The sequence below is a fragment of the Tetrahymena thermophila genome (assembly GCF_000189635.1).
Source record: "Tetrahymena thermophila SB210 genomic scaffold scf_8254392, whole genome shotgun sequence".
Classification (NCBI taxonomy): domain Eukaryota; phylum Ciliophora; class Oligohymenophorea; order Hymenostomatida; family Tetrahymenidae; genus Tetrahymena; species Tetrahymena thermophila.
This window is the reverse complement of record NW_002476175.1, coordinates 1-26,791: the sequence shown is the minus strand read 5'-3', so window position 1 is coordinate 26,791 and position 26,791 is coordinate 1. Positions and strand designations below refer to the sequence as shown.

The 26,791-nt window shown below is 27.0% G+C and overlaps 4 protein-coding genes across 4 annotated transcripts; 2 read left to right on the top strand and 2 right to left on the bottom strand. All coding sequences in view use genetic code 6, as the record gives it.

Annotated features, from left to right (window-relative positions):
• Positions 1–1,148: 1,148 nt before the first annotated feature.
• On the top strand, positions 1,149–5,359 carry TTHERM_01151450 (ABC transporter B family protein; the record flags this gene model as incomplete). The annotated part of the gene is made up of 3 exons (XM_001030080.1): positions 1,149–1,583; positions 1,663–2,170; positions 2,382–5,359. The coding sequence occupies 3 exons, from the start codon at positions 1,149–1,151 to the stop codon at positions 5,357–5,359; spliced, it is 3,921 nt and encodes a 1,306-aa protein (XP_001030080.1).
• Positions 5,360–6,840: 1,481 nt separating this feature from the next.
• On the top strand, positions 6,841–11,125 carry TTHERM_01151440 (ABC transporter B family protein; the record flags this gene model as incomplete). The annotated part of the gene is made up of 4 exons (XM_001030079.2): positions 6,841–7,251; positions 7,308–7,815; positions 8,020–8,554; positions 8,614–11,125. 4 exons carry the CDS (start codon positions 6,841–6,843, stop codon positions 11,123–11,125), a joined length of 3,966 nt encoding a protein of 1,321 aa, XP_001030079.2.
• A 678-nt stretch (positions 11,126–11,803) lies between these two features.
• TTHERM_001151439 (13 kDa deflagellation-inducible protein, putative) lies at positions 11,804–12,258 on the bottom strand (the record flags this gene model as incomplete). The annotated part of the gene is made up of 3 exons (XM_012800046.1): positions 11,804–11,878; positions 11,939–12,015; positions 12,081–12,258. 3 exons carry the CDS (start codon positions 12,256–12,258, stop codon positions 11,804–11,806), a joined length of 330 nt encoding a protein of 109 aa, XP_012655500.1.
• A 298-nt stretch (positions 12,259–12,556) lies between these two features.
• Positions 12,557–26,540, bottom strand: TTHERM_001151438 (dynein heavy chain 1, axonemal protein; the record flags this gene model as incomplete). The annotated part of the gene is made up of 38 exons (XM_012800045.1): positions 12,557–12,934; positions 12,994–13,070; positions 13,136–13,322; positions 13,389–13,659; positions 13,708–13,982; positions 14,037–14,284; positions 14,343–14,619; positions 14,677–14,853; positions 14,906–15,217; positions 15,283–15,747; positions 15,802–15,927; positions 15,993–16,478; positions 16,539–16,694; positions 16,750–17,097; positions 17,160–17,293; positions 17,346–18,405; positions 18,464–18,819; positions 18,875–19,888; positions 19,957–20,422; positions 20,478–20,682; positions 20,746–21,176; positions 21,232–21,413; positions 21,469–21,625; positions 21,697–21,944; positions 21,994–22,228; positions 22,298–22,660; positions 22,719–22,994; positions 23,056–23,367; positions 23,420–23,878; positions 23,937–24,588; positions 24,645–24,829; positions 24,885–24,977; positions 25,028–25,402; positions 25,463–25,597; positions 25,654–25,804; positions 25,861–26,163; positions 26,217–26,353; positions 26,517–26,540. The coding sequence occupies 38 exons, from the start codon at positions 26,538–26,540 to the stop codon at positions 12,557–12,559; spliced, it is 11,736 nt and encodes a 3,911-aa protein (XP_012655499.1).
• Between the last annotated feature and the right edge of the window lie 251 nt (positions 26,541–26,791).

Below are 26,791 nucleotides of genomic sequence, written 5' to 3'. Positions count from 1 at the left end.
GTTTAAAAGATTTATATTATGAAACTTGGTTAAATTAATATGAATTTAATATATATAAAATAAATTCCTAATATATTTTGACTGGTGGATATTCAAAAATACTAAATATTTGGAGTATTTTTCTTATTTTAATTTATTTAATTTATTAACAAATAAGGAGTAACTATTAATTATAAAAAATTTAGAAATAAATTAAAATAATCTGATTCTGATTGAATAAAGTAACTCAATAAGAACTCACTATTATTAGCTTAATTTACTTTTTTTAATTGTAACTATGTGATTACTATTATTTTACATATTTTATTTAAATTAGAAAAAGAAAAATAATATTTAAGAGTAAAAAACAATGTGACAGAAATTTTGGAAAAATACTTTTGAGTAAATATAATTCTTTTGATTGAAATTTAAATTTCGCTTTGGAATAGAAAGTTTGATGAAAGGAAATTTTAATTGAAAGATATTTATTATCAAAATCATTTACTTTCCTTAATTCTTTATTATTTATGTAATTATCTGAATAATATTAGCTAATTATATTTGTGTCCTTAACCAATTTAAATTAAATATAAAAAACTCAAATAAATCTTTAATAAATTTATAAATATCTTTTTAAAAAGCGAAAAGTAGCATATGAAAATATTTGACACTTTTCATTCTTTGTGCTTATTAAAAAGCAATATAGGTGTTATATTAAAAGAGAAAAAATCTACTTATACGAACTGAATAACTCTTTATTAATATAAATAAACAATGTTAAGAGTAAATTTTTTAATCAAAAGATTTAATCAGTTTTTAATATCGAAAAAGGTTATTAAGAAAAGTTAAATAAAAAGAGTGGCTTTGGCCACTTAGAAATCTGTAATTTGAAGATTTAATCAAATAAATTAAAGATCAATAAATTTAAGGTCAGCTTCTAAAAATAAGGAATAGTGAAAAAATTCAGGATAATTTAAAGTTAAAAAATGCATTTTACACATAAAAAATAATGAATTATTAAATTAAATAAAAATATAGTCAGTCAATCAGTCCTTATAAAAAAGTATAATGATTAATAGTACTTGTTTATAATTAATAATAATTAAAAAAATTCAATTTTAAAGTTTAAAAAATTTTAGTAATAATCATTAACATTAAATTTTAATATAATGTTGACAACTGTTCAAGATGGCGGTTAATCTCCGCAAAACAAAGACCCACTAACAAACTTCTAGATAGATGATATTGAAATGCAAAACATTCAACCATAGTAAATTGTACCTTTTAACTAAACAGAATAAGCTTTAGACTAAAAAGAATAAAAACAAAAAAACTAAAAAGAAGCTCCTAAAAAGAAAAATAAATCTAAACTCCCTCTTACTGCTCTTTTCAGATTTGCTACAAAGTAAGATTGGACTATGATGATTATTGGTAGTATCGCAGCTTTGTTGAATGGTCTTTCTTATCCTTCTTTTTCTCTTATATTTGGTTAGATGATAGATTCTTTTGGACCTACTTCTACTGGAGATGATTTAGTAAAAGCAGCTGGAACATAGTGCATTTATTTTGCAATTATTGGTATTGCAAGTTTCTTATTAAGTTGGGTAAATAATTATTTATTCTTTTACAACATATTCTCCTATATAATTCTAATTTTCTAATTGTATTCTTTTTTCTTTTTAGATATAACTTGGCTGCTGGATGATCACTGGCGAAAGATAATCAATAGAATTTAGAAAACATTATTTTAAAGCAATTATTAATTAAGAAATTGGATGGTTTGATTAAGTCAATCCAAATGAACTTTCAAGTAAGATAGCATCAGAATGCGCTCATATTTAAGAGGCTATAGGTGAAAAGGTTGCAACATATTTAATGAGCATAAGCACAGCAATTGGTGGTTTTGCAGTTGGCTATACAAGAGGTTGGTAGATGGCCCTAGTTTCAACTGCAGCCCTTCCAGTTATTATTTTAGGAGCTGCTTGCTATACTCTTGTCATGCAGAAATCTTAAAAGGCTATTTCTGGATCTTATGAAACTGCTGGTGGTTTAGCAGAATAAAGTTTAAATGCTATTAAAACAATTAAATCTTTAACAGGAGAAGAATTTGAACTTTCTGTTTACTCAAGAAGTCTCAGTGATGCATTTAAGATAGCTTGCAGATATGGTGGATTAGCAGGAGCAGGAATGGGTAATAATTATTAAGCAATCAATTAACTTAAAAAGCTTTAATTTAGAAAGAATCATAAATAAATAAAGTTACAAATAGCATATTTGAATTAGTTAATTAATCAATTAAAAGCTTTTGTTGATTTATTATTTTATGCAATTTTTAAAATTTAATTACTCTGTTAAATTTTTAAGAAGATAAAATTAATCTAACTTTCTTTAAATTATAAAAGGTTTAATGCTCTTAACTATGTTTTGTGATTATGCATTAAGTTTTTGGTATGGTTCTTAGCTTATCTCTGAAGGTGTCTATAATTAAATTTATGATCGTAATTATACTCAAGGTGATGTTTACGTCATTTTCTTTTCAGTTTTAATTGGTGGTTTTTCTTTTGCTTAGATCGGCCCATGCTTATCAAGCTTTGAAGTTGGAAAAGAAGCTGCAGAAAAAGTGTTCAAAATTATGGATAGAGCTCCTTTAATTTAAATGCCTAAAGATCCTAAAATAATTCCTAATATTTAAGGTGATATCGTTTTTGATTAAGTAGAATTTAGATATCCTGCTAAAAAAGATATTCCTGTTCACAGAAAACTAAGTTTAAGAATACAGCCTAATAAAAAGACAGCTCTTGTAGGTGAATCTGGATGTGGTAAATCAACTGTTATGCAACTCCTCTTGCGTTTTTATGATCCTGAGTAGGGAAGTGTTGCAATTGATGGATATGATGTAAAAACTCTTGACTTTAGATGGCTCAGAAATAATGTTGGATATGTTGGTTAGGAACCTGTCTTATTTGCAACCACAATCCGCGAAAATTTGAAATTCGGTAAGGAATCTGCAACTGAAGAAGAAATGATTGAGGCCCTTAAATAGGCTAACGCTTGGGAATTCGTTTCTCAATTAGAAAATTAATTAGACACTTTTGTTGGTAATGCTGGAAGTTAGATTTCCGGTGGTCAAAAACAGAGAATCTGTATTGCTCGTGCTATCCTTAAGAATCCACAAATTCTTTTACTCGATGAAGCTACAAGTGCCTTAGATAGAAAGAATGAAGCTATGATTTAGAAAACACTAGATGAAATTTCAAAGGGTAGAACAACAATTGTTATTGCTCATAGATTGACTACTATTAAAAATGCAGACGAAATTCTCGTTATTGATCATGGTAAATTAGTAGAATAAGGTAGTTATGACTAATTAATTGAAGCAAGAGGTAAATTTGAAGCACTTGCTAAAAATCAAATCTAAAAAGAACAAAAAGATGATGAAGAAAGAAAACAAAAAGAAGAGTTATAAAAAGAAGATTAAAATGAATAACCAGAAAAATTAGCACAAAGCATTTAACAAAGAAATAGTAGTATCTTCTAAAATGCTCTTTCAAAAGAAGAACAAGCTGCACAAGATGAGTAAGAAAAATAAGCTTACTTTAAATAGCTCGAGAAAAATATGTGGACCAGACTTTTCACTATGAACAAGCCTGAAAGACCTCAGTTTATTTTTGGTATATTCTATACTGCCTTAAGTGGTGCTTGTTTCCCCCTATGTGGCTTGATTCTCGGTGAGTTTATCAGTGTACTCTCTGATCCACATGCTTCTGATTTTGATAGCAAGCGTAGTATGCTAGCAATTTATTTTATCATTATTGGTGTTATTGGTTTCTTTTTGAATGTTTTAAAGTTCTACTACTTTACTAGAGTCGGAGAAGGTTTAACCATGAGAGTAAGATAAGAGCTTCTTAAAAAAATGCTCAAAATGCCTGGAGGATGGTTTGATAAAAGTGAAAATAACCCTGGTACTTTAAGCGCCCGTTTGGCTTCAGATGCACATTTAATTAATAATTTGACTTCTAATGTCGTACAAGTTTAAGTATTTAACTTCGCTACATTCCTAACAGGTTTTGTTGTTGCATTTGTATACTCTTGGAGAGTAGCTTTAGTAGCTATTGCTGTTTGCCCATTTGTTGTTGTAGCTGGTACTATTCGTGCTAAAAAGGTCTAAGGTTTTAGTGAAGGTAGTGACAAAGCTTACAAAGACTCTGGTATTATTATTATGGAAGCTGTTACAAATATTAGAACTGTTGCCTCCTTTGCTAACGAAAAGAAGTTAGGTTAATTTTTAGATGATACTTTAGTAGAGCCATACTCTATCGCTTTCAGAAAAGGTCATATCTCAGGAGTTCTATTAGGATTTTCATAAATTGGAACTTTTGCAGTTTATGCAGTTATTTTTATTTGCAGCGCAGTTTTCGTGAGAGACTATGGAGTTACTCCTCGTGAAATGTTTGTTTCTATCTTTGCCGTTTTGAATGCAGCCACTTCTGCAGGTAACAATAACCATTTTATGGGTGATGTTGGAGCTGCTAAAGCCGCTTGCAAAGAAATATTTAGAATTATTGATTCCCCAGATGAAGTATAATAATAATAATTACGCAGAGCTGAACTAAAAATAGATAGTAAGCCATTGGTAGTTTAAAAAATCAAAGGTGATATAGAGTTTAGAAATGTCTCCTTCAAATACCCCACAAGAGATGCCACAGTCTTTAGACATTTATCATTTAAAGTTAATGCTGGATAAAAAGTGGCTTTTGTTGGTCCAAGTGGTTCAGGCAAATCATCTGTGCTCTAATTATTATTGAGATTTTATGATAATTACGAAGGTTAGATTTTAGTTGATGGTGAAGATATTAGAAATTATGACATCAAAGAATTTAGAAAGAACTTCGGTGTTGTAAGTTAAGAACCTACATTGTTCTAAGGAACTATTGCTGAAAACATTAAATATAACACTCCAGATGTTGGTTTTAAAGAAATTAGAGAAGCTGCCTAAAAAGCTAATGCCTTATCTTTTATTGAATAAAAAGAAGATGGAGTATAAGATGGTTTCCAAAAGTAGGTTGGTCTAAAAGGAAGCTAAATTTCAGGAGGACAAAAGTAAAGAATTGCAATTGCTCGTGCAGTTATTAAAAATCCAAATGTTATGCTTTTAGATGAAGCAACCAGCGCTCTTGACCACGAAAATGAAAAAATCGTCTAAGAAGCCTTGAACTAAGTAATGAAAGGAAAGACTAGTTTGGTCATTGCTCATAGACTCTCCACTATTGTTGATAGTGATTAAATCTTTGTCATAGAAGGAGGTAAGTTAGTAGAATAAGGCACTTTTGATGAACTTATGTCTAAAAAACAATTCTTCTATAGATTAAACAACAGCTGAAGAATAAATTTAAACAAATTTATAAAATATTTAAAGCATAGTATTTTTGTACTTTATATTCAAATTTCGTCTACTTATTATATCATTAAAATATCACTACCTTAATTATCAAAATATTTTAAATTTAAATTGATTATAATAGTTAAATTTTATAACGAAACGTAATAAGTTAATGCTAAAGCAGATAAAGTATTAAAAAAATTTAATTAAAATCCCACAAACTAAATTGAAAAATATATTGATTGTAATATTCTTATTTTCTTATTTGGCAACTGTAAAAAATATGTAAATGCCAATCTTAAAAGCTAAAATTAATAAAAATATTTTTATCATAATAATACAATAGATAAACAAAAATGAAAAAAACTATCTTTTGACTTTTATTAAAAAAAATAACACAATTTTAATAGTTAAGGAATGCATCCCACTATTTATTCAGTAAATAATTAATAGATTATTTTGTATTATTTTGAATGAATTACATTTAGCAGTTAATCAAATAATACATAGATAATTGTCTTTAAAAAAAACAAACATATTAAAATAGATTAAATATAAAGCAAATTTTTATTTATGAAATTTAATTAAGGATAAATATAAACAATAATATTATTTTAAACTAATTATACAAAGATATTTTAAAAGAGGATTAATTATAAAAAATAAACTATTCACATTTCTTTTAAAAAAATTAATTCATTTAATTATTATTTGAATAAAATACAGTCAAAATCATTAGGCTTTTCAATTTTATTATATTTGAATTTTAGATTAAAAGACTACTACTATTAATTCAATACCCAACATATTCATTTTTATATTATTTGAAGTTAGCAATTAATATAAAAATAAATAGATTCTTGTCTACTTAAAAACGGTAAATAAATTAATTAAAAAAGGAAAATTGAATTTATCTTAGAAATATTAAATATAAAAAGATATAAAGAATAATATTGTATTAAAATCAATTTTAATAAGACATTTTAGATTAAGATTATCTATCTAATTATCTAAATAAATTATAGATTGCTTTTTAAAAATTAATCAATTTCAATTTTATTAGAATGAAGTAAAGCCAATATCAGTAGGCTACATCTAATTTTATTACATTTGAATGTTAGATTAAAAGACTGGCTAATATTTAATATTGATTTGTAAAAATTAAGAATAATCAAAAAATAATTAAAGTTCTATTACCTAAATTACTTTAGATTTCTATTTATTACTGTATTCAATTTTAATTTTAGTTCATTAACCTTTAGCAGTTTGATAAAAACTGATTCTGTATATGTAATCTAGTTTATTTCATTCTTTTTTATCATCAATATTAATGCATTTAATTAAAATAGATTCTTAAACTTCTTTTTAATTATATTTATTACAAAATGCTAATTTTGTTTGAATTTATTTTAGTTTTAAATATTACTTTCAATATTATTAACTAAATATTTATAATTAATAATACAAAAATATTTATATAAATGTTAGAAATACAATAAAATACAAACTAAAATTAAAGAGGGGATCAATAATCTCCATTAAACAAAGAGCCTCTCAAGGAAATTAATTATGATATTGAAATGCAAAATAAAAAGGATTAAACTACAAAGCAAGTAAATAATCCTAATGTAGATGAAGAAAAATAAGAACTTAAAACTGTCACTTTTATATAAATGTTGAGATATGCTAATAAAACTGATTGGGTTCTTATGGTAATAGGAAGTATTGCTTCAATGGCAAACGGTGTAGCCTTCCCTATGTTTGCACTTATTTTTGGGTAGATGACAGATTCTTTTGGCCCTAATGCAACTGGTGATGATTTGGTTGATGCTGCTGGTAAGCAATCTTTATACTTCTTCCTTATTGGTGTTGGTAGCTTCATAATGAGTTGGGTAAATATTTATTTTTTAAAAATAAAAGAAATCTTATTTATTTATTTTAACATTAGATTTAGCTTGGATGTTGGATGATATCAGGAGAAAGATAATCAATTAAGTTTCGTTAGGAGTATTTCAAAGCAATTATTAATTAAGAAATAGGGTGGTTTGATTAAATTAATGCAAACGAACTAGCAAGTAAAATAGCTACTGAAAGCTCATAAATATAAGGTGCTCTTGGTGAAAAAGTCCCTACATTTTTGATGAGTATTTGCATGACTATTGGTGGGTTTGCAGTTGGATATATTAGAGGTTGGTAAATGGCTTTAGTTACTACTGCTGCTCTACCTGTACTAATTATAGGTGCAATTTCTTATACTATGGTTATCTAATAATCTCAAAAGAAGATATCTGGAGCCTATCAAACATCTGGAGGTTTAGCAGAATAAAGTTTAAATTCTGTCAAGACAATAAAATCCTTAACAGGAGAGGAATTTGAATTGCAGTAATACTCAAGAAGCTTAGTTTAAGCCTTTAAAATCGCTTGCAAATATGGCGCTTACGCTGGAGCTGGCATAGGTATTTAATTTAATATTTTCTTATAAAATTTTGTTACTCGTAAATTAAAAATAAAGAGATTAGTTTTGGTTACTTTTGAAAAATTGTAAATTTTACAATTTCTATTTACATAATCAAATTGAATAATTCACTTGAATTTTTGTCATTCATTTTAAAACAAACAACTCAATTATTTAATTAAAATTTTTTATTTTATTATAAAAGGGTTGACTCTTTTAACAATGTTTTTGGACTATGCTTTAAGTTTTTGGTATGGCTCTAAGCTGATTGCTGATGGCACAGTTAATGATATTGAAAATCGTGTTTACACTTAGGGAGATATTTTTGTTATATTTTCATCTATATTGATTGGTGGCTTTTCAATTGCATAAGTTGGTCCTTGTCTGAAAAATTTTGAAATAGGAAAATAAGCTGCATAAAAAATATTTTATGTTATTGACAGAAAGCCACTTATTTAAATACCCTAAAACGCAAGCAAAATATCTAATTTGTAAGGAAAGATTTAATTTAACTGTGTGGAATTTAACTATCCTGCCAAAAAAGACATTCCTGTTCATAGAAAATTAAGCTTAACTATCTAGCCAAATAAAAAAACAGCTCTTGTTGGAGAATCTGGGTGTGGTAAATCCACTGTCATGCAACTTCTCTTACGTTTTTATGATCCAGATAATGGTTCTGTAACAATAGATGGATAAGACGTTAAATCTCTTGATTTCAGATGGTTAAGAAATCGTGTTGGGTAATTAATTTATATTTCCTATATTTTGTTAAGTAATAAATTTTATTTAAAATTTTTAGGTATGTTGGATAAGAGCCAGTGCTATTTGCTACAACAATCCGTGAAAATTTGAAATTCGGTAAAGAAGATGCAACAGAAGAAGAAATGATACAAGCACTTAAATAAGCGAATGCTTGGGAGTTTGTATAGCTTTTAGAAAATAAGTTGGACACTTATGTTGGTAATGCAGGTAGTTAAATATCAGGAGGGTAAAAATAAAGAATTTGTATAGCTCGTGCTATACTGAAAAACCCTTAAATTCTTTTACTTGATGAAGCAACTAGTGCTTTAGATAGAAAAAATGAAGCCATGATTTAGTAGACCTTAGATGAAATTTCTAAAGGAAGAACAACAATAGTAATAGCTCATAGACTATCTACTGTAAAAAATGCTGATGAAATTTTGGTACTAGATTAAGGTAAACTTGTAGAGTAAGGTACCTATGAGCAATTAATAGAATCACATGGAAAATTTGAGGCTTTAGCTAAAAATCAAATATAAAAGGAGATGGAGGAAAAATAAGAAAAGAAAAATAAAAAGGTTTTAAATGAAAAATCTCATGATGAAAACGAAATTATTAGAAAGTAAAGCAGTAGCCATACTCAAAACAATCAAAGAAAATCCTCAATTACGAGAAAAATATCTGAGAATCAATCTAAAGAGCAAGAAATTTAAGAGGAAAAAGAAAAAAGAGAACTAAAGCTCAAACAAAAAAAGGAAGATGATTAACTTTTTAACAGGTTATTCGAAATGAATAAGCCTGAAAGAAAGTATTTTTATGCTGGTATGGTCTTTACTTTAGCAAATGGTGTTTGCTTTCCATTGAGTGGTTTGATTCTTGGTGAATTTATTGATGTCTTGGCCAAACCTGATGCTAGTGATTTTAGATCAAAAGCAGGCTTGCTTTCAATTTACTTTGTTATATTAGGTGCTATTTCTCAAGTACTCTCAATTTTCTAGCATTCACTTTTTACAAGAGTTGGTGAAGGTTTAACTTTAAGAGTAAGATAAGAATTGCTTAAAAAGATGCTTAAAATGCCAGGAGGGTGGTTTGATAAACCTGAAAATAATCCAGGTACTTTGAGTGCACGTTTAGCATCTGATGCTTAATTAATAAATGGCCTAACATCAAATATTATTTCTGTTTAAATTTCAAATTTTTCATCTTTGGTGACAGGTTTAGTAATTGCATTTGTTATGTCATGGAGAGTAGCATTAGTGTCAGTAGCGGTGTGTCCCCTTATAGTAATTGCAGGCACCATATAAGCTAAGTAGGTAGAAGGATTCAGCGAAGGTAGTGACAAAGCCTACAAAGATTCTAGTATGATCATTATGGAGGCGGTAACAAATATCAGAACAGTTGCTTCTTTCTCAAATGAAAAAAAGTTATGCTTTTTCCTTTCTGAGACATTAAAAAAGCCTTACAAATTATCTTTCAAAAAAGGGCACATATCTGGAATAGCTTTTGGATTTTCTTAATTAGCAACCTTCTCTGTTTATGCTATTATTTTTATTTGTAGCGCAGTTTTCGTTAGAGATTACGGAGTTACAGCTCGTGAAATGTTTGTTTCTATCTTTGCTATATTAAATGCTGCTGCTGCAGTTGGAAATAATAACCATTTTATGGGAGATGTTGGTGCAACTAAAGCTGCTTGCAGAGAAATATTTAAAATCCTTGATTCTGATGATGAAATATAAATCTAGTAAAAGCATCGTAAAAATCTTAAAATGGACGATCATCCCTTAGTTACAAAAAAAGTTTTTGGAGAAATTGAATTTAAAGATGTTTCATTCAAGTATCCTACCAGAGATGCTTAAATATTTAAAAATTTATCATTTAAAATACATGCTGGATAGAAAGTTGCATTTGTTGGTCCAAGTGGATCTGGTAAATCTTCTATATTGTAGTTATTGTTGAGATTCTATGACGACTATGAAGGTTAAATTTTGGTTGATGGAGAAGATATTAGAAATTATGATATTAAAGAATTTAGAAAAAATTTTGGTGTTGTGAGCTAGGAGCCTATTCTATTTAATGGCACAATAGCTGAAAATATTAAATACAACACTGCTGATGTAACTATGGATGACATCAGGGAAGCAGCTCATAAAGCAAATGCACTTTCATTCATAGAAACAGATGAGAGTGAAGAACAAGAATTAACTGATAAAAATGTTAATTAGCATAAAAGTGGTAGAGGGTTTGATAAGAAAGTTGGGCTTAAGGGAAGTTAAATTTCAGGAGGATAAAAATAAAGAATTGCAATAGCTAGAGCTGTGATTAAAAATCCTAACATAATGCTTCTAGATGAAGCTACTAGTGCCCTCGATTATGAAAATGAGAAAATTGTTTAAGAAGCTTTAAATAAAGTTATGAAAGGAAAAACGAGTTTGTGTGTAGCTCACAGATTATCTACTATAGCTGATAGCGATTAAATCTTTGTAATTGAAGGCGGTAAGCTTGTTGAATAAGGAACCTATGAACAACTTATGTCCAAAAAAGAATATTTTTATAGATTAAATGCAAATTGAAATTTTACTTATTAAAAAATTTATTTTAAATATTTTTTATATTATTTATTTTTTCTGTAATTTTTAAATTAAATTAAAAAATATTTTGAAATTAAATTAAGTTTTGATATTTTTTAATAAATATTATATTAGAAAAGAAAGTAAACTTAAATTTAAAAATATTATATTTATTAAACATAAAAACGATAAAAATCAAGGCATTATATTTTTGATAAAAGATTATAAAATTAATTTTGTTAATAGTAAATAAATTTTTATATTTACATAAAATTAATTAACTTTGTTTTTTGATTTTATTTTAATTAAGCTATATTAATTTTAATAATGTTATTTTCAACTATCCTCTATAAATCTCACTAAATAAGGCCATTTAGGTCTCTTGGAGTTTAGCAGTGAATTTGTGAGAGTAAATAAGTATTTAAATTATTTAATAACTAAATTAAAAAAATATTTTACTAATGTTAAATTTCAAATATTTAATATGTAGGATATTAAATCTTAAGTTTATATAAATAAAATATTGATTTAATTTAATTTTTGATAATTTGCTGCCAAAATAGATTTAATTAAAGTAGAACATAAAATAATATTTTGTTATTTACATATTTTAAACTATTATATTTATGTTAATATTTATCTAACTATAATAAGGTATAATTTATTAAATTGTTTACTTTATCATTATTAGGATGATAAATGATGTATTTTTTACTACTGTAGAAAGTTTAAATAGTTTTTATATGATTCAGCAATCTTTTTTTTTTATTTAATTATAAAGTAAATATCTAAATTAGTTTCTCAAAATTTATTTACCTTATTTCTAGCCATCTCTGTTTAAACAATTGTGTTATTTAATTCTGATTTTTCATTTTACTTTTTTACCAAAAATTCTAACATTTTACAAAATAAAACTTAGTAATTCATTTTTTTTAAACTTAATTAATCAATAAAATACCTTCTAATTCATTGAGGCGATTGGTAAGTATTTATAATTCTTATTCTGTTTTCATTAATTATTACTATTCTGCATATATTTCTTAGTCAATTTAAACCTTTTTGGTTTTCATTACATCAATTTATTTAATGAGATCACTTAAATTTTGCTACATATTATCTCCAACTTTATTACTCATACACTTGATAATATTTTGTTTATTTTGAATTTTTGAAAATTTACAGCAAAAATTAATTTTTTATTATATTTTTATTAACAATTATTTGGTTAATTATCAAATAGCAAAAATTATCAATCATTAAATGAACCACACATCAAAAAATAAAATAAATATAATAAAATTTTAATTTATTATTTATAAAAACAGTAAATATTATGTATGCAGTATGTATGTATGTATTTATGGAGAATATTTCTAAAATTTTATATTTTTAAATTTAATTTAATTTTATTAAGAGTTTTATTAATATTAAAGATCAATATCTTAATGCCAGGAAAGCTGCAACACCAGCAACTATCCACATACTTTCATCTCTATCAGAGGGGAGTTCTAAGAACATTACAAAGTTTGTTGAATGCCCAGTAGTACTAAGAGTACCAGCTCTTGAAACAACTTTATAGAGAGGACAGTTATAAAATCCAGTTTTTTGCACTACTCTATTAACTACTGGTACTAAATGAATGAGAGGAAGATTAGAGAATAGCTCTTTAGGATTGGAGTCTTATAGTAAATGACTGTGATGATCCCATCTAGCTCCTTCAATAAACATACCATAAATATAACAACCAGTTTCAGGTTTTTCTTTGATGTCATTGTGTGTTTTATTATCAATTATATCAAATTTAAATGATATCTTTTATTAATTTTTTAAATGTTAAATATATAATTAAAATACTACTTTATAATATTTACTTTATCAATGGCAATAATGTTCTTTCTTGCATAATTTTAGAGCATACCAGTAATGAATGCTTGAGGGAAGAAGAAACCTTTTTAAATTTTGGAAAAATTTATAAAAATAAATAAATAAATTTTGAGTTATTAATTAATTTACCTGAAATCCAGAATACTTTAGGTGTGCCATGATCAATCCAATTCTACAAAAAGGTAATTCTTTCATTTAAGTCTTATGTCCATGAAGAGAGAGGTTTCAATGAAAGGAAACCTTTTTCAGCCCAAAGTTTTGGAACTTAATTATCATATAATGAGTTAGCAAGCTTTTCTAATTCTTCTGACATAACCTATAAGTTTATTAATTTAAAGAAATAAATAAATGTATTTTTGGTGATATGAAAAAAAATTATTACAACTAAACCCTTTAAAGCCTTTTTAACATTGATAAGAGAGGTTTTCATAATAGCTAGCAATCTATTATATCTAACAATTTCCTAAACTAACACAGTATTCATAGACTCATTGTAATCAGTTGGGTATTATTAGAAAATAGCTTCGAAGTTAAATTCTTAGGGTGTTCTAGATTATACAAAGTTAGCAATTTCTTCAATCTTTTCTTCTCTTGACTATCCTTTGCCTGAGCTTGTTCTTGGTTGCACAGACAAAATAGTTTCAAGTAAGATTCTATTTTAAAAAAATAATTTAGAATAAAATTTTATTGATCTTAAATACCTTGTTAAGTTTTATGAGTTTGTAATTTCAGCATTATCATGTAGACCGAAAACTTCTGGAGAGGGATTGAGAGGAAGTTAATCAATATAATTCATATAATCAGAATGTTCACCAGCTTCTGGAGAGTAATAAATACCACTCTTAGAAAATTGATACTTATCCTCTAATATATTTGGATTTATGTAAAGCTTTAAGATGGACTTAATTAATAACACATCTTTATCATCCGTAACTCTACCACCATAGTTAATTTCAGCACCAAGATAATTTAATACCTATTTAATTAAATGAAAAATATTTATTTTATTTTTGATTTCCATTAGTTTTACCTTGTAAGGAATTTCTTCGTATTCATCTAAAAGCATCTTCAATTATCTTTGGCACACAGTTAAATCTTCCATTGTAAATTCGTATGGTATATTCCAACCTATAGGACCGAATTTTCTTCTATCTTAGATAATAGCATGGAAGAAGCAGAAACCAAATAGTAGCTTTTTATACTCATTAGGTTTTTTACAATCATTAAGAGAGTCATCAGTCATACCTGCATAGCTTCTCTTTAAGTTTGCTCTTAAACCTTTAATTAAGTTTTTAATTTTTATGTTTTGTTTTAATGGGATTTAAAAATGATCTACCTTAAGGTGGTTCAAGAGTCATCTTTACACCATTTTAGAGTACAGAAATTGGGAAATCTTTTGTGGGCATTGATGTTAACCAAAGACGGAAATCCTTATGGAGATTTTCATTAAAATCTTCTACAATACGTTCTAAGTCTGGCATCCAAGATATAGCTAAATGGCAGTTTTGTAAAAGTACCCAACCTCCCCTTTGAGTAGCTTCTTTAATCATTTTCTCAGCCTTTGGTCCTTAGCCCTAACCAAGGGAAATTGTATAAATTCTGTTTTCCATTTCCTTTTTAAAATGTAATGATAGTGTTGAGTAAAGAAAAAAATAAATAAATTTTTTTACTTATTCAGCTGAAAAACGCTAAAAGTCTGCAACTGGGTCAGAACCAGCAGACAATACAAAAATTAAAGGTGTTGTAGTCATTGAATCTTTAAAGCATTTGCTGATATCGAAGATTGGAGGAATGATAAACTCTCTTCCTTAATTATGTTCTATCCATTTCTCAACAGCGGGAATAATCTTTTTGACAATAAATAAATTAGATTTACATTAAAAGAAAATATGCTGTTACCTTATCAGATCTAATAGCTTTTAGGATAATCATTTTTTAGAAATCATTTAATTTAGAATTCCAAGGTTCAGGTAAAGGATCTAAGTGAGGATTTTATGAATCAAATATAGGTCTGAATAAATCATAATCTTTCATAAAGAATTCTTCAAACCCTGCAAAATTTGGTAGTAAATTGATACCATAAATTTATCTATACATGTCAATCCAACTGTTTTCATCAACCCACGAAGTTGGGTTGTTTTAGATTTTGATATCACCACCTGGGCCACTTAAGAAATACCTCCATTCTTCCAGATTCATTTTGTTATCACCCTTTAAATAAATAAATAAATCATAAATTTTATTAAGAATTGCTGATTTAACTTAATTTTATTTACTTGAATAATTTGAACTGTAAGCATAAGAGAGAAAATTAATTTATGCTTCTCAAATAAAGATCTACAAATATTTTCATATAGAGAGTAGGTAAAGTATTTATTTAAGTTTTCTAAACGAACGTCATGCTCTTTTGAAGCAGGAGCATTTTCAATACCCATTTCAAATAGTTTAGAGAACCATTAGAGAGAATATTCATACATAGGGTCTATAACGTTTAAGTCTAATATACAGAAGAAAAGTAAAGATGCTCTAAATGCCACTGGTCTATATCCTTCTCTGGTCTTATCGATTTGTTGTTCTGTAATCTTAGAATCTTACATTCTTTAGTTGATTTCAGCAGCGAATTTCTTTGCATTTTAAAGAGTGTTAATCAAGGATTCATCCATCAATAATTCTGAAATATCATCACTTGCTTAAAGAGATCTTAAAATTTCATCTTCAATTTGAAGTAAAGATTTTTTATCCTAATCAATTAAAATAATCATAAATAATATATTTTATTAATAAAAATTAAATACTTCAGCATTTCTCTTTACGATTTCTGTCTTCTTTTGCTCAAGCTATGGATTTTCGAGCTCAACGACTTTAGCTAACATTTAATCTTCCATACCTTACCTTGTAATGGCAAAATTGATGATACAAACCTTTTATTTATTTATTTAATTAAAATTTAATCAATTATTTAAAAATGACTCTAAATAGTATTTACTTTAACAAATGTTTCAGGTGAATAATGAGGATTTGGGTTTGTAGAAGTCATAAAGAATTTAAAGTCAGGGCTGACAGAGATAGTTTTTTCTCCTAAGGTTAGCTCTAATCCATTATTTGTCTTAACAAACTATTGTAAAAGAATAGGCTCAAGTGAAGGATCTAAATCTTTACCCACATTTTCAACCAAAACCCATTTACCTGCTCTGAGTGCCATTTCTAAAGTTTTGATTAAATTTGAATCACTCATCTTTAAAACATCTATGCCTGACTTGCAAATGTCAGTATTTCCTAAATTTTTTATGTATTTATTAGCTTGTGTTTGGGGATCAATCATAAGAGGCCATCTCCTGGATTATTCTATAATGATACCATTTTCTATAGAAGTATCATCTTTGGGTAAACCAGCTAGATTCCATTGTTATATAAGAACTGGTTTACCTAAGAATTTACTCATTGTAATTCCAGCAGTATGTTTAACTTCAAGCTATTTACCAAAGATAAATATAAATTTGAGAATAAAAATTCAAAACAAATTATTTTATACCTCATCTAACTTTTTAATCCATGTTTTTTCTAAAATTTATCTGTAAAGACTGATAAAAGGCCCTGAATAAGCAACCATACCTGCACCGATTACTGTATCACCAGGGATAAGAATTTCATTATTTTAAAGTATTTCAATATCTTTTGACCAACGTACCTTAATTAAGAAAAAAATTTTTTTTTAATAATCTAATTTAAGAGATTTTCTATACCTTTTCGTCAGATAAACCACTTGTAAGTTTCTGAGCCCTATCAAGCTTAAGCTAGCATTCAGCTATGTCATTAGTAAGCTTTTCTTTCTTAGCAACTGTTTCATTAAATTATTCTTCTAATTTTTTTATTTTATTTTGAATTTCTTCTAAGGCGTCTTTTTTAATTTTAAGTTCAGCCATCTTTTCAGAAACAATTTTTTCAAACTTTTCTAACTTGTCTCTGAGAGGTTATGTTTCTCTGAATACTTTATTAAAGTCATACATAGCTTAGCACCATGAGAAAATATATTTAATAGCATGAGAGCATGTTTTAGCCTTTTCCAAAGACCAATCTTCATGACTCAATATCTTTATTTAGTAATGAATTAAATTTAAAAAATTTATATTGGTTGTAAAAAGAAAAATTTTACTTTTTCTTCTAACTTTTTAATGTATGCTTGATTAATATTTTCTTTCTTAAAATTCAAAAGAAGATCTAATAATTCTTTTGGATCAGCAAGTAACCATTTTTTAGCTGTGTTGAAGTAATCTTCTTCCTTTTTACCTGTTTTTAATTTATGTTTTAATAAACAAAATTTAAAAATAAATATTTTTACCTATCTATCCTTCTATATTTTTTAAAATGATCTAACCTCCCTTTTCCTTTAAAGTGTCTTGTAAAAGGATAGTCATACCTCCTAAAATTGTTATACAAGCTGAAGGAGGATTAGGAAGTGATTTAACTTCTACCAAGTGATCTTTTTTAAGCTTACTAACCTCAATTAGAGTCTCATCTAAAATCTTATTTGCTTCTTCGACGGACTTTTCTGCTTCATCCTTTAGTTTTTGAGCTTCATTAGCAGACTTTGTTGCTATAGCTTCTTCTTCTGAGACTATTTTTTATTTCTCATCTGCTTCTTTTTACTAAATTTCAATTGTTTTCATCATTTACTCTGTATCTATAGCTGCTTACTCTAATTTTGGTTACATATCAGTTAATTAAATTTGCATTTCATTCACCTAAATGTTGGCATCAATCAATCTATCAAGACCATTTTTTAGTCTTGTGATTGAATTCTTTAATTCTACACGCTTGGTTTTCATGATTGTCTTAAACATAGTCAATAATTCAAGATAACTTGTAGGAGTTACATAATTGATACGACGAAGCTCAAGTTAATATTTAACTGAAATTTTCTCTACACTTTTATGAATAGTTTTGAAAGACTCAACCAATTTATCAGCTAATTCATTTTCTATACCAACCTCTTCTTAAAAGTCCTATAATTAACCTTTACCAACACCAATAAGAGCTTCTTCAGGCCACTCTGTAAACCAATCTAGGGTACAACAATTAACTAAACTGGGGAACATTCTTAATCTAGTAGAAAACATTGAAGACAGAGGACTCATTGCAATGACTAAGTGAATGTTATTTGTAACTCTTCTTAAATATTAAGAGAATACATTCATTTTATTAGGTTGAAGATTTCTTTTGATACACTCATTTTTGCAAGCATCTACTATTTCTTCTATGTCTTTTTCCTAATACAAGTTAGTAACATCACCAGAATTTAGAATACTGTTTAGATCTTCAAGCATTTACTCGTTTATAATTTAAGTATCTACAAACAAGAAAACTACTGGATCATCATCGATACCAGCCATCATTAAAATCTGATAAAAAATATATTTATTAATTTTTTTTTAATTATAATATAATAAATTTGTTTACTTTCTTAATATCTTCTCTCCAAGAACGCATATTATAATTTTTTATAACTTCTATCTATTGTAAGCGGTAACCTGCAATAAAAGTAGCCATTTTACTCAAGCTTTATCTTCCAGAACCACCAACACCAAGTAGAAGCGCATTACCTTTAGGCTATCTAAGAACTCTTGTTATTCTACTAATATGCTCACATGCATCTAAGAAGAGTACAAGTTTCATCATAGCTTTGCCTTTCTTTGTAAAGTCTGGGTCTTAATTATACTCTTCTTAAAATTCTTCCATTTTAGTCATTAATTACTTTAAGTTTGGTATTTAAATATAAGGTCTGCTTTCAGTTTCTCTGCCAAACCAGAAATCACCTAAAAATATCAAATATTTAAAATATTTAAAAAATATTAACTAATTTAGAATTACCAAAAATAATCCTATCCATAGAAAGAACTTCTTCTTTAGTTAGATTAAACTTCTCAAATTGGGAAACAAGCATATCTTTCAAATAATCTCTATCTTCGTCATCAATAAGTCTATCATGGAAGATACGCATATTTTCATGATACCACAATTTGGCCATATCAGAAGGCTCGACACAGTGCTTATTGCTAGCAGCGCAAATACCTTAGAAAACTTTACTGATATCTCTTAAGTTAAATGTATAGTGAGATTTTCTAGGAGTGGGAAGAAGCTCGTTTCTAACTCTATAATAAACAACTAGAACTGTATTTACAAGTTCTGGGATCATTCCTCTTATATTATCATTGAATTTATTCAAAAAGGCATTAATTAAAGTTAAGAAAATAGTCTTGATTGTTTCTTCATCTAAATCAGTATAACTTATAACATTAAAATGTCTTAGGCATCTATTGGTAATATTTGATCTACCACCACCAGGAGGACCCATAGCACTTAAAATGATCAAGTCATCAAGACGCATAAACTAAAGATCTTTTCTATTATACCAACCACCATGATCAAAATATTGACGGATAAGTTCAATAGGGGGTTAGGCACCATATTCTTCTTTCTTAGGCATGTTAAGATCATCAACAAAAATAATGCATTTTTTACCAATAGGAGGACCATAAATACCTTTTCTTCTTCTATCTAATTTGGTATCAATTGTATCTTATGTTTGATTTGCAGATGTTTAAGCACTAAATGTCAAAGCAATATATTAATATGAATCACTTAATCCATTACTAAGCAGAGAGTAAGCATTAAGTGATTTACCTGTACCAGTAGGACCTGGGAAACAAACATGATAATTATTTGTAAGAAGCAACTTCATCATGTAAATATTTCTTGTGGAATCATTTGTTGGAATCATAATTTCATTGTAAACTAATTTTTCAATTTCGAAATTCTTGTAATTTTCACTCCATGACTAGAATTCCTTTGTGTTTTCATTAAATTAGTAGTCGTAAACCATACCTATAAAATTTAAAAAGAGAGTTTAATAGATAGATAATTTATTTATGCAAGTATATCAAAATTATAACCTTAATAAGGGAATTATATTTTAGATTTATTTATGATCATTAACTATCTAATGAACTAACTGAATTTTTCTCTTCCCTCATAATCAACAGTACAGCATATACTCCAAACTAAACTGAAGATTAAATAGCTTTCTAGCACTAATTCGAAATTATCTACATCTTCAGGTTATACTTTTTTTATTTCAGTTTCTTTGTAATTTGCGAAATAGCAATTCATCACTCTAAATAAGCTTTGAGTGAGGTTATTATCCACAGTGCTAACAATTTCCTTGCAATTTTACCTTAAAAATTCAATTGATTTCTCTACATATCTGTCAAAGAATTCTTCTAAAGTTTTCTTTATTGTGGGTCTATCACATTTTTCAGGGAGTGTATTAATCCAACTCTAAAAGAGAGGTTTCAAACCTAATGAAATAGGTTCCATATAAACCATACCGCATCTAGAAACAGTAGCAGGAGAAGCAACCTAAAAATATTTATTTAACTTAATTGAAATAATTCTCAAGAAAAATAATTTATACAAGTAAATCTTCGACTTCAAACATCATAGTCATATAAGGTGTTAATGTGAGAATCATACCACTATTAAGACAAAGTTTTTTATTGTCATCAAGAACTGTGTTCATATTTTCTATCCAGATAGCATCAACAGGCCCATCAAAAACAATCCAGTGTCTTTCAGAAGACTGATCTCTACAAGCTTCTCTAACAGTGTATGCCAAGATACTGTAAATGTAAAAAATTATAAAATTAACCAAAATAATTTTTTAAAGAAAGAAAAAGGAATACCCATCATTCCATTCTCTTGTTTGTTCATTGAATTATCCGTATAATTAACCCATAGTAATACTTTTAGGATTCATATTATGAACATGGACTTTATAGAAGCCATTGTTCTCTAGTTTAGTAAGAGCTTTGGATAATATTTTCATATTAGAACTCTTACCACCTCCTGTAGGACCTACAAGCATAAGTCCGTGTCTAACTTAAATAGTATCATAAAGTTAAAGTACTTTTAAGTTAAAGCTTTCTTGTGGTTATAAATTTGATTCAATGGTAGTTTAAGTGATAGAGTTAAGAAGCTCTCCATAGTCAATCTTTGGTCTCTCTACACCAGGGAATAAATCCTAAATAATATTTTCGAAAAGGGGAAGATCATCCTTCAAAAATTTAGGAACATTAACATCTCTCAAGGCTCTAAGTAAAAGCTAATTTTCATCCTATATTAAAAACAGTTATAAATTTTAATAATTATTTTTAAAATTTAAGTTATACCATATCAGGATCTGCAGCTTTTAATAAACCAGCAGCATTGATAACACTTCTAACTGCTCTCATACCATAATCATAATGATCTTGAGAAGAAAGCTACTCAGAAGAAAGCTTAAATGTAACAACCATTTTTTTAGCCAAATCTCTACCAAGTTTAAAACCAAAGCTATAAAGCATAATTTCACCTTTCATTTTTAAATATTTATTTATTAATGACTTCTAAAATAATAATAAAATTACCAATCAAAGCATAATCAGGTACCATCATCGCTACTGATCTAAAAAGTGCCTTTAAATTATCAGGTAATTCTGTACGACCAGCATAACCAGGATTCATTGTAATAAAAACGCAGAAAGTTGGCTTAAGCTTAATGTCACTACCTTCAAAATTTTCTACCTAAATTTCATATTAATAAAGTTTAAAAAAAAGTAAAAAAAATATTTTTTTAATTTAATTTTAAAACTTACAAACTCACTTCCTTTAGCTTTTTCACCAAATAAAATTAATAATTATTGAGCTATAACTGAAAGAACTTCAATATTAATTCTATTGAACTCATCAAAGCAACACCATGCACCAGCACTAGCTAAACCCTTAAAGAATTTTCCGACCATAATATAGTCCATACTATCTGAACAGTTAAAGACAACACACTACTTAGCTAATCCTTTAGCTAAATCTTTAACTGATTCAGTTTTTCCTGTTCCTGCTGGACCTGAATTATATAAAAATTTTAATCTATGTTTTATAGTTAAATAATTTACCTGCTGGAGCACCTCCTAGATTAAGCTTAAGTGCACCCATAAGTGTCATATAACACTTATCAGTCAAAGGAGTAATAACTAATCTGAGGGTATTTCCTAAATATTCATATCCGTAGGGGAAATTAGTTTACACACATTTTACACGACAGTCATTGTTTTCCCAATAGTATCTTAATTATGAAATCCATTCAAAGGCACCAATTTCTGTGACTTTATTTTCTTCAAGATTTTTAACCTTAATTAAAATAAGAATTTTGTCATAAATATTTGAAAATTCTTTAATAAAAAATAATAAGTATCATACAACATCTTTAGCATGCACATCAAGCACGATTAAAGCATTGATAGTAACTTTTTGTTACTTTGTTAATTTTTGTCTAACTAAGTCTACTAAGCAAATAAGTTATTCCTAAGACTTCTCCCAAAATTGTGTTATCTAATTAGCTTTAATTGCTTCTTCTACCTCTTATGTCCATACTATCTAACTACCATTTAAGATACATTAACCAGGGTGATTAAGTACCCACTAATCTCTTGACTTAGTGTGGTAATCTTTAACTGATTTAAGAAGACAAGACTTTACTGATTCTTTCATCATTTCTTCTACTTCATTCATCCAGTCCTCAACATTCTTATTTATTGGGTCAATGTATTTAACAAAAGGAACCTTGAATATTATATTTTAACCTTAATAAATATGGTCTGTTAAATTGAATAGTATTTACTTTTTCTTTTTCTGCAGAGAACATAGCATGCATTTTTTTTGTGTCATCAAATTCTAATTCAGCTATGTTTTCAAAGACTTTTCTTAAATGGGGTTGGACTGCTGTTGGTTCTTTTGTTTGAGAAAGAATTTCAAGAAGTTCATCATTAGAAAGGAAATAGAAACGAGCAAATCTTTCTCTTTTTCTTTCTAAATAGTTATTAAGCTCTTTTTGAATCATATCAAGATTTTTGTTACCATCTTACAATTTTTCAAGCAATCCTTCCATTTAGCAAACCTAATTAAAAAAGTTTATTTATTTGAGTGAACTAAATAGTATATTTTAAACAATAAATTACTTTGAAAACCGATTAAGTTTGCTTGGCATAATTCATTGTGTGCTTCCAATTTTAATCTACAGTTTTGAACTTTTTAGTTTCACCTGGCAATTACTTTGCAATATCTGGAGAGTCAAAAATAGGTTGTAGATACATCCAATTCATTTGATATTTAGCCCATTCTTCTAAAATTAAACTCATCAATTTAAGCGAGTCATTCCATTCAATCAATTCTTCTTCAAATGGCTTTTTAAACGGAGAGAATTACATACTTTGAGTATTAACAATATGCTCATCAAGAACAGTATTAATTTCATCATATCCTCTAATAATCTATTTAAAATTAACAAATATTAAATAATAAGAAAAAAAATAATATATTTACAAATGAAGCTTTCCAAGGTTTAAGGTCAAATTTAATTTCTTCCCACTTTGCTTTCATTTCCTTTAAGCTAGTTTCTATAGAGAATTCCTTTGAAGCTCTTTCACCTACTTCTTCACAGAATTGAAGATGAGTGAGAAGACCCATGTCAATTAGTTTAGTGAAAGTAAAATCTTCTGTAGGCTCTACTTTGAATCCAACTTTATCAGAAACTTATTTCCAATGTCTTTCTTTCATACCATTTTTACGTAAAGCAACCATTAAAGGAACTTAGGGTCTAAAAGCATCTACTTAACTTTTAACTGCTTAGGCTATCTTTAGAACACCCTAAATATCCTTATCTTTGAAAAATTTAATAACTTAATTGTAAGTTTTAAAGGCATTATCAACGAACTTTTCGCACTCAATAGCATTAAGTTCATTCCAAGGACCATTTCTCCAAACTTCAATATTTTTGAACCACTTTTATAAAAAGAAACAAATAATTCAAATTAAAATTTAATAGAAGCAAATTGATTACTTGATTAGATGTTGTCCAAAGATTGAAATAAGGATCAAAATCTTTTTTAATTTAAGTAATTTTAGAGTAATCAGTAAGTTCTTTTTCGAAGAGTTGTTCTTAATTGTTAAACTTCTTGGCTTTATCTGTAAATTCTTTTAGCTTTTGTGCCAAATCACGGCAGACTCCACTTACAGTTCCATGATCTTTGATATTTGTATATGTGTGGAAATTTTATATGATTCTTTCAGCTTCTTCAATATCAGTCTTGAAGTTTTCTTATTCGTGTTCCATTCTATCTTTAAATCTATGCTTTTCCTTTTCAAGAATTGCTTTTTGGTCTTCAATTGTTTTAATAATTTCTTTAGGACCTCCGAACACTTACCATTTTTTTTTTAGTTCATCTTCAGTAAATTTGAAATTGTAATTTTCCATAATTTAATATATTTCCATAGATTTCTCAATATCTTTTTTCATTTTTTCTAACTCAGAAGGGATAATTGCCATCTTATCTGTTATGCTTGTTAATTCTTCAATATTCTCTGGTGGTTTGGTTAATTTCTATTTAATTCCTCCAATTTCTTTGAATAAATCTTAAGTCATAGTCTTTCCTCTATTGGCAATTAACTCAATAAGCAGCTTTTATGTTTGAGCATACTTGTTTTATAAATACCTTTAAAGAAAAAAATGAAATTAAATGGTTGTATTAAATGATATTTGTGTATGTACTGAGTTGTGTCTTTACAATTAATTTCAAAGCTTGAAACTTGTATGATTTCAGGCATAATAGCAACTAGAGCCTTTTCTTTCTTAGCAATATTTTCTATTTCTGTTGTAATAACACTTATGTCTTTAGGATTTTCTTTATCATCAAATCCTTTGCAATATTCTTCAGGATTTAATTTGAGTAGAGACTGATATTAATAAGTAATTTAATAAGAATTAAATATAAAAAAATAATGAATTTACTTTATAAGGATCATATTATTTTAAATATTCGTCAAGAGGTTGTATTGATTGTTCTAATTCTTATGTCATCAAAGCAAATAACTCATTTACCCACTATTAAGACAAAAACTCATAAAAATAATTGATATTGTTATTAATTTTACTTTATTTTCATCAAATTGTTGGTCTTCCTTAGAAATGAAAACTTCTCCTTCATTTATTTATCTTTTAGGACTTTTTATAAAAATTTCTTTCAACTATGACATCTTTCTAAACAAATCTTGCATAAGAGAACGCTCAACTGAGGGTATTTTTTATAATTCATCTACTAGCTTATCAAATAACATTTAGATTGTAGATAAGAAATACTTAGGTTAAGTTGAATAGAAGAACTCTTAATCTTCATTGTTTTTCATTAATTCAATAGTAAATAGAGGTTTTACAGCATTAATAGAAATTTAAGTATCTGGATTTTTAGAATCAACAATTACATTATTTTTATACTCATTAATCACGTGGTTTGGTTTTAATATAGTAACCTGCATAAATATAAATAATAAAAAAGTTGTTATTTAAATCCTTTATTTATTTAATTTTACTTTTTCTGGGACATATTGTGAAAGATAGGCCTAAAAGTTTTTGAAGCTTTTTTAGCAAAGAGTCAATAAACTATCTTGCATAGTTATAATAACTAAATTAAAGAATTTTTTCAATTTTCCACTCTCATAGGCAACCTATTAAATAAAGATAAAATTTCATATTTCTTAATTTATTTTCAAAGCTTAAATACCTTGTTAGTCTCTTTGAGATTTAACCATCCTTTATCAGATTCAGAAAATTCATTAAAAATAATTTTTTCAACATTAGGTACCCAATCTAATCTTAGTCTATTAACTATTTTATCGATTTCAGTTTCTTGATCAGATTTAAATTCATCTAATCTATTTATTTTAACAGTAAAAATAAATTTAGAAATATCCTTATACATTTACAATACCTTTGAGGTTATTAAGGACGCAAAAGCTTGAAAAACTCATAATCCAAAATTTTATTGCATTCAGTACGAATCTATTATAAAGCAGATATAGCTTCAGGAGTAATTAAAAACGAAGATAAACAAAATTCCTTGAAAATTTCAGTAAAATCACGAGCTTCACTTTCATAAATCTCATATGGTGAATATAATACAATTTCCTTTGCTCCTTTATCCTTTTCTAGTAATAACATCCCTTTTTCTGGAACTTAACTCAACAATTCTTCTTCTTTTGGAGGAAGAACTAATTAGTGAGGAACAAGATCCCTATAATAAAATTGTATTTTATAAATTTCTTTGAAATAGCATTTTAAAATTACTAATTTTGCTCATTTAAGTATTTTTCAAATATGATACTATTCATAGTGTATGAATATTCTGAAGAAATCTCCATAAATAAGGCAGTGACTTCTGCATGTTCTAATCTTTTGTTTCTAACTAAAGTCTCTAAATTTTTCTTTAAAATATTTTAATTTATTTAAAAATTTCATAATTTTTTTTTTTATTAAAACATAAAAAGAATTTAATTTAAAATGATTTTTTAAAAACATGATACTAAAAATGAGTTTTTATTTATCTTTAAATATATCTTAATATTGAAATATAAAATTTTAAGTTACATTTTATTCTAAATTTTTACTCATTTCATCATATTTTAATTTAAATTGAATTTTAATTTTGATAAATTTATTTATTTTATTTTTAAATGAAAATTTAAAATAGTATTTTTTTAATAAATAATAAATTTAAGTCTTGAAAAATGCAATATTAATTAAATACTTTTGTTTTAGCTGACACTTCACTGAGGTGGTCAGTAGGCATAGAAGAAATATAGAATTTGAAACGAATTAAAGAGTCAGCATATAGCCTTTTCTAGAATGCTATTGCAACTCTT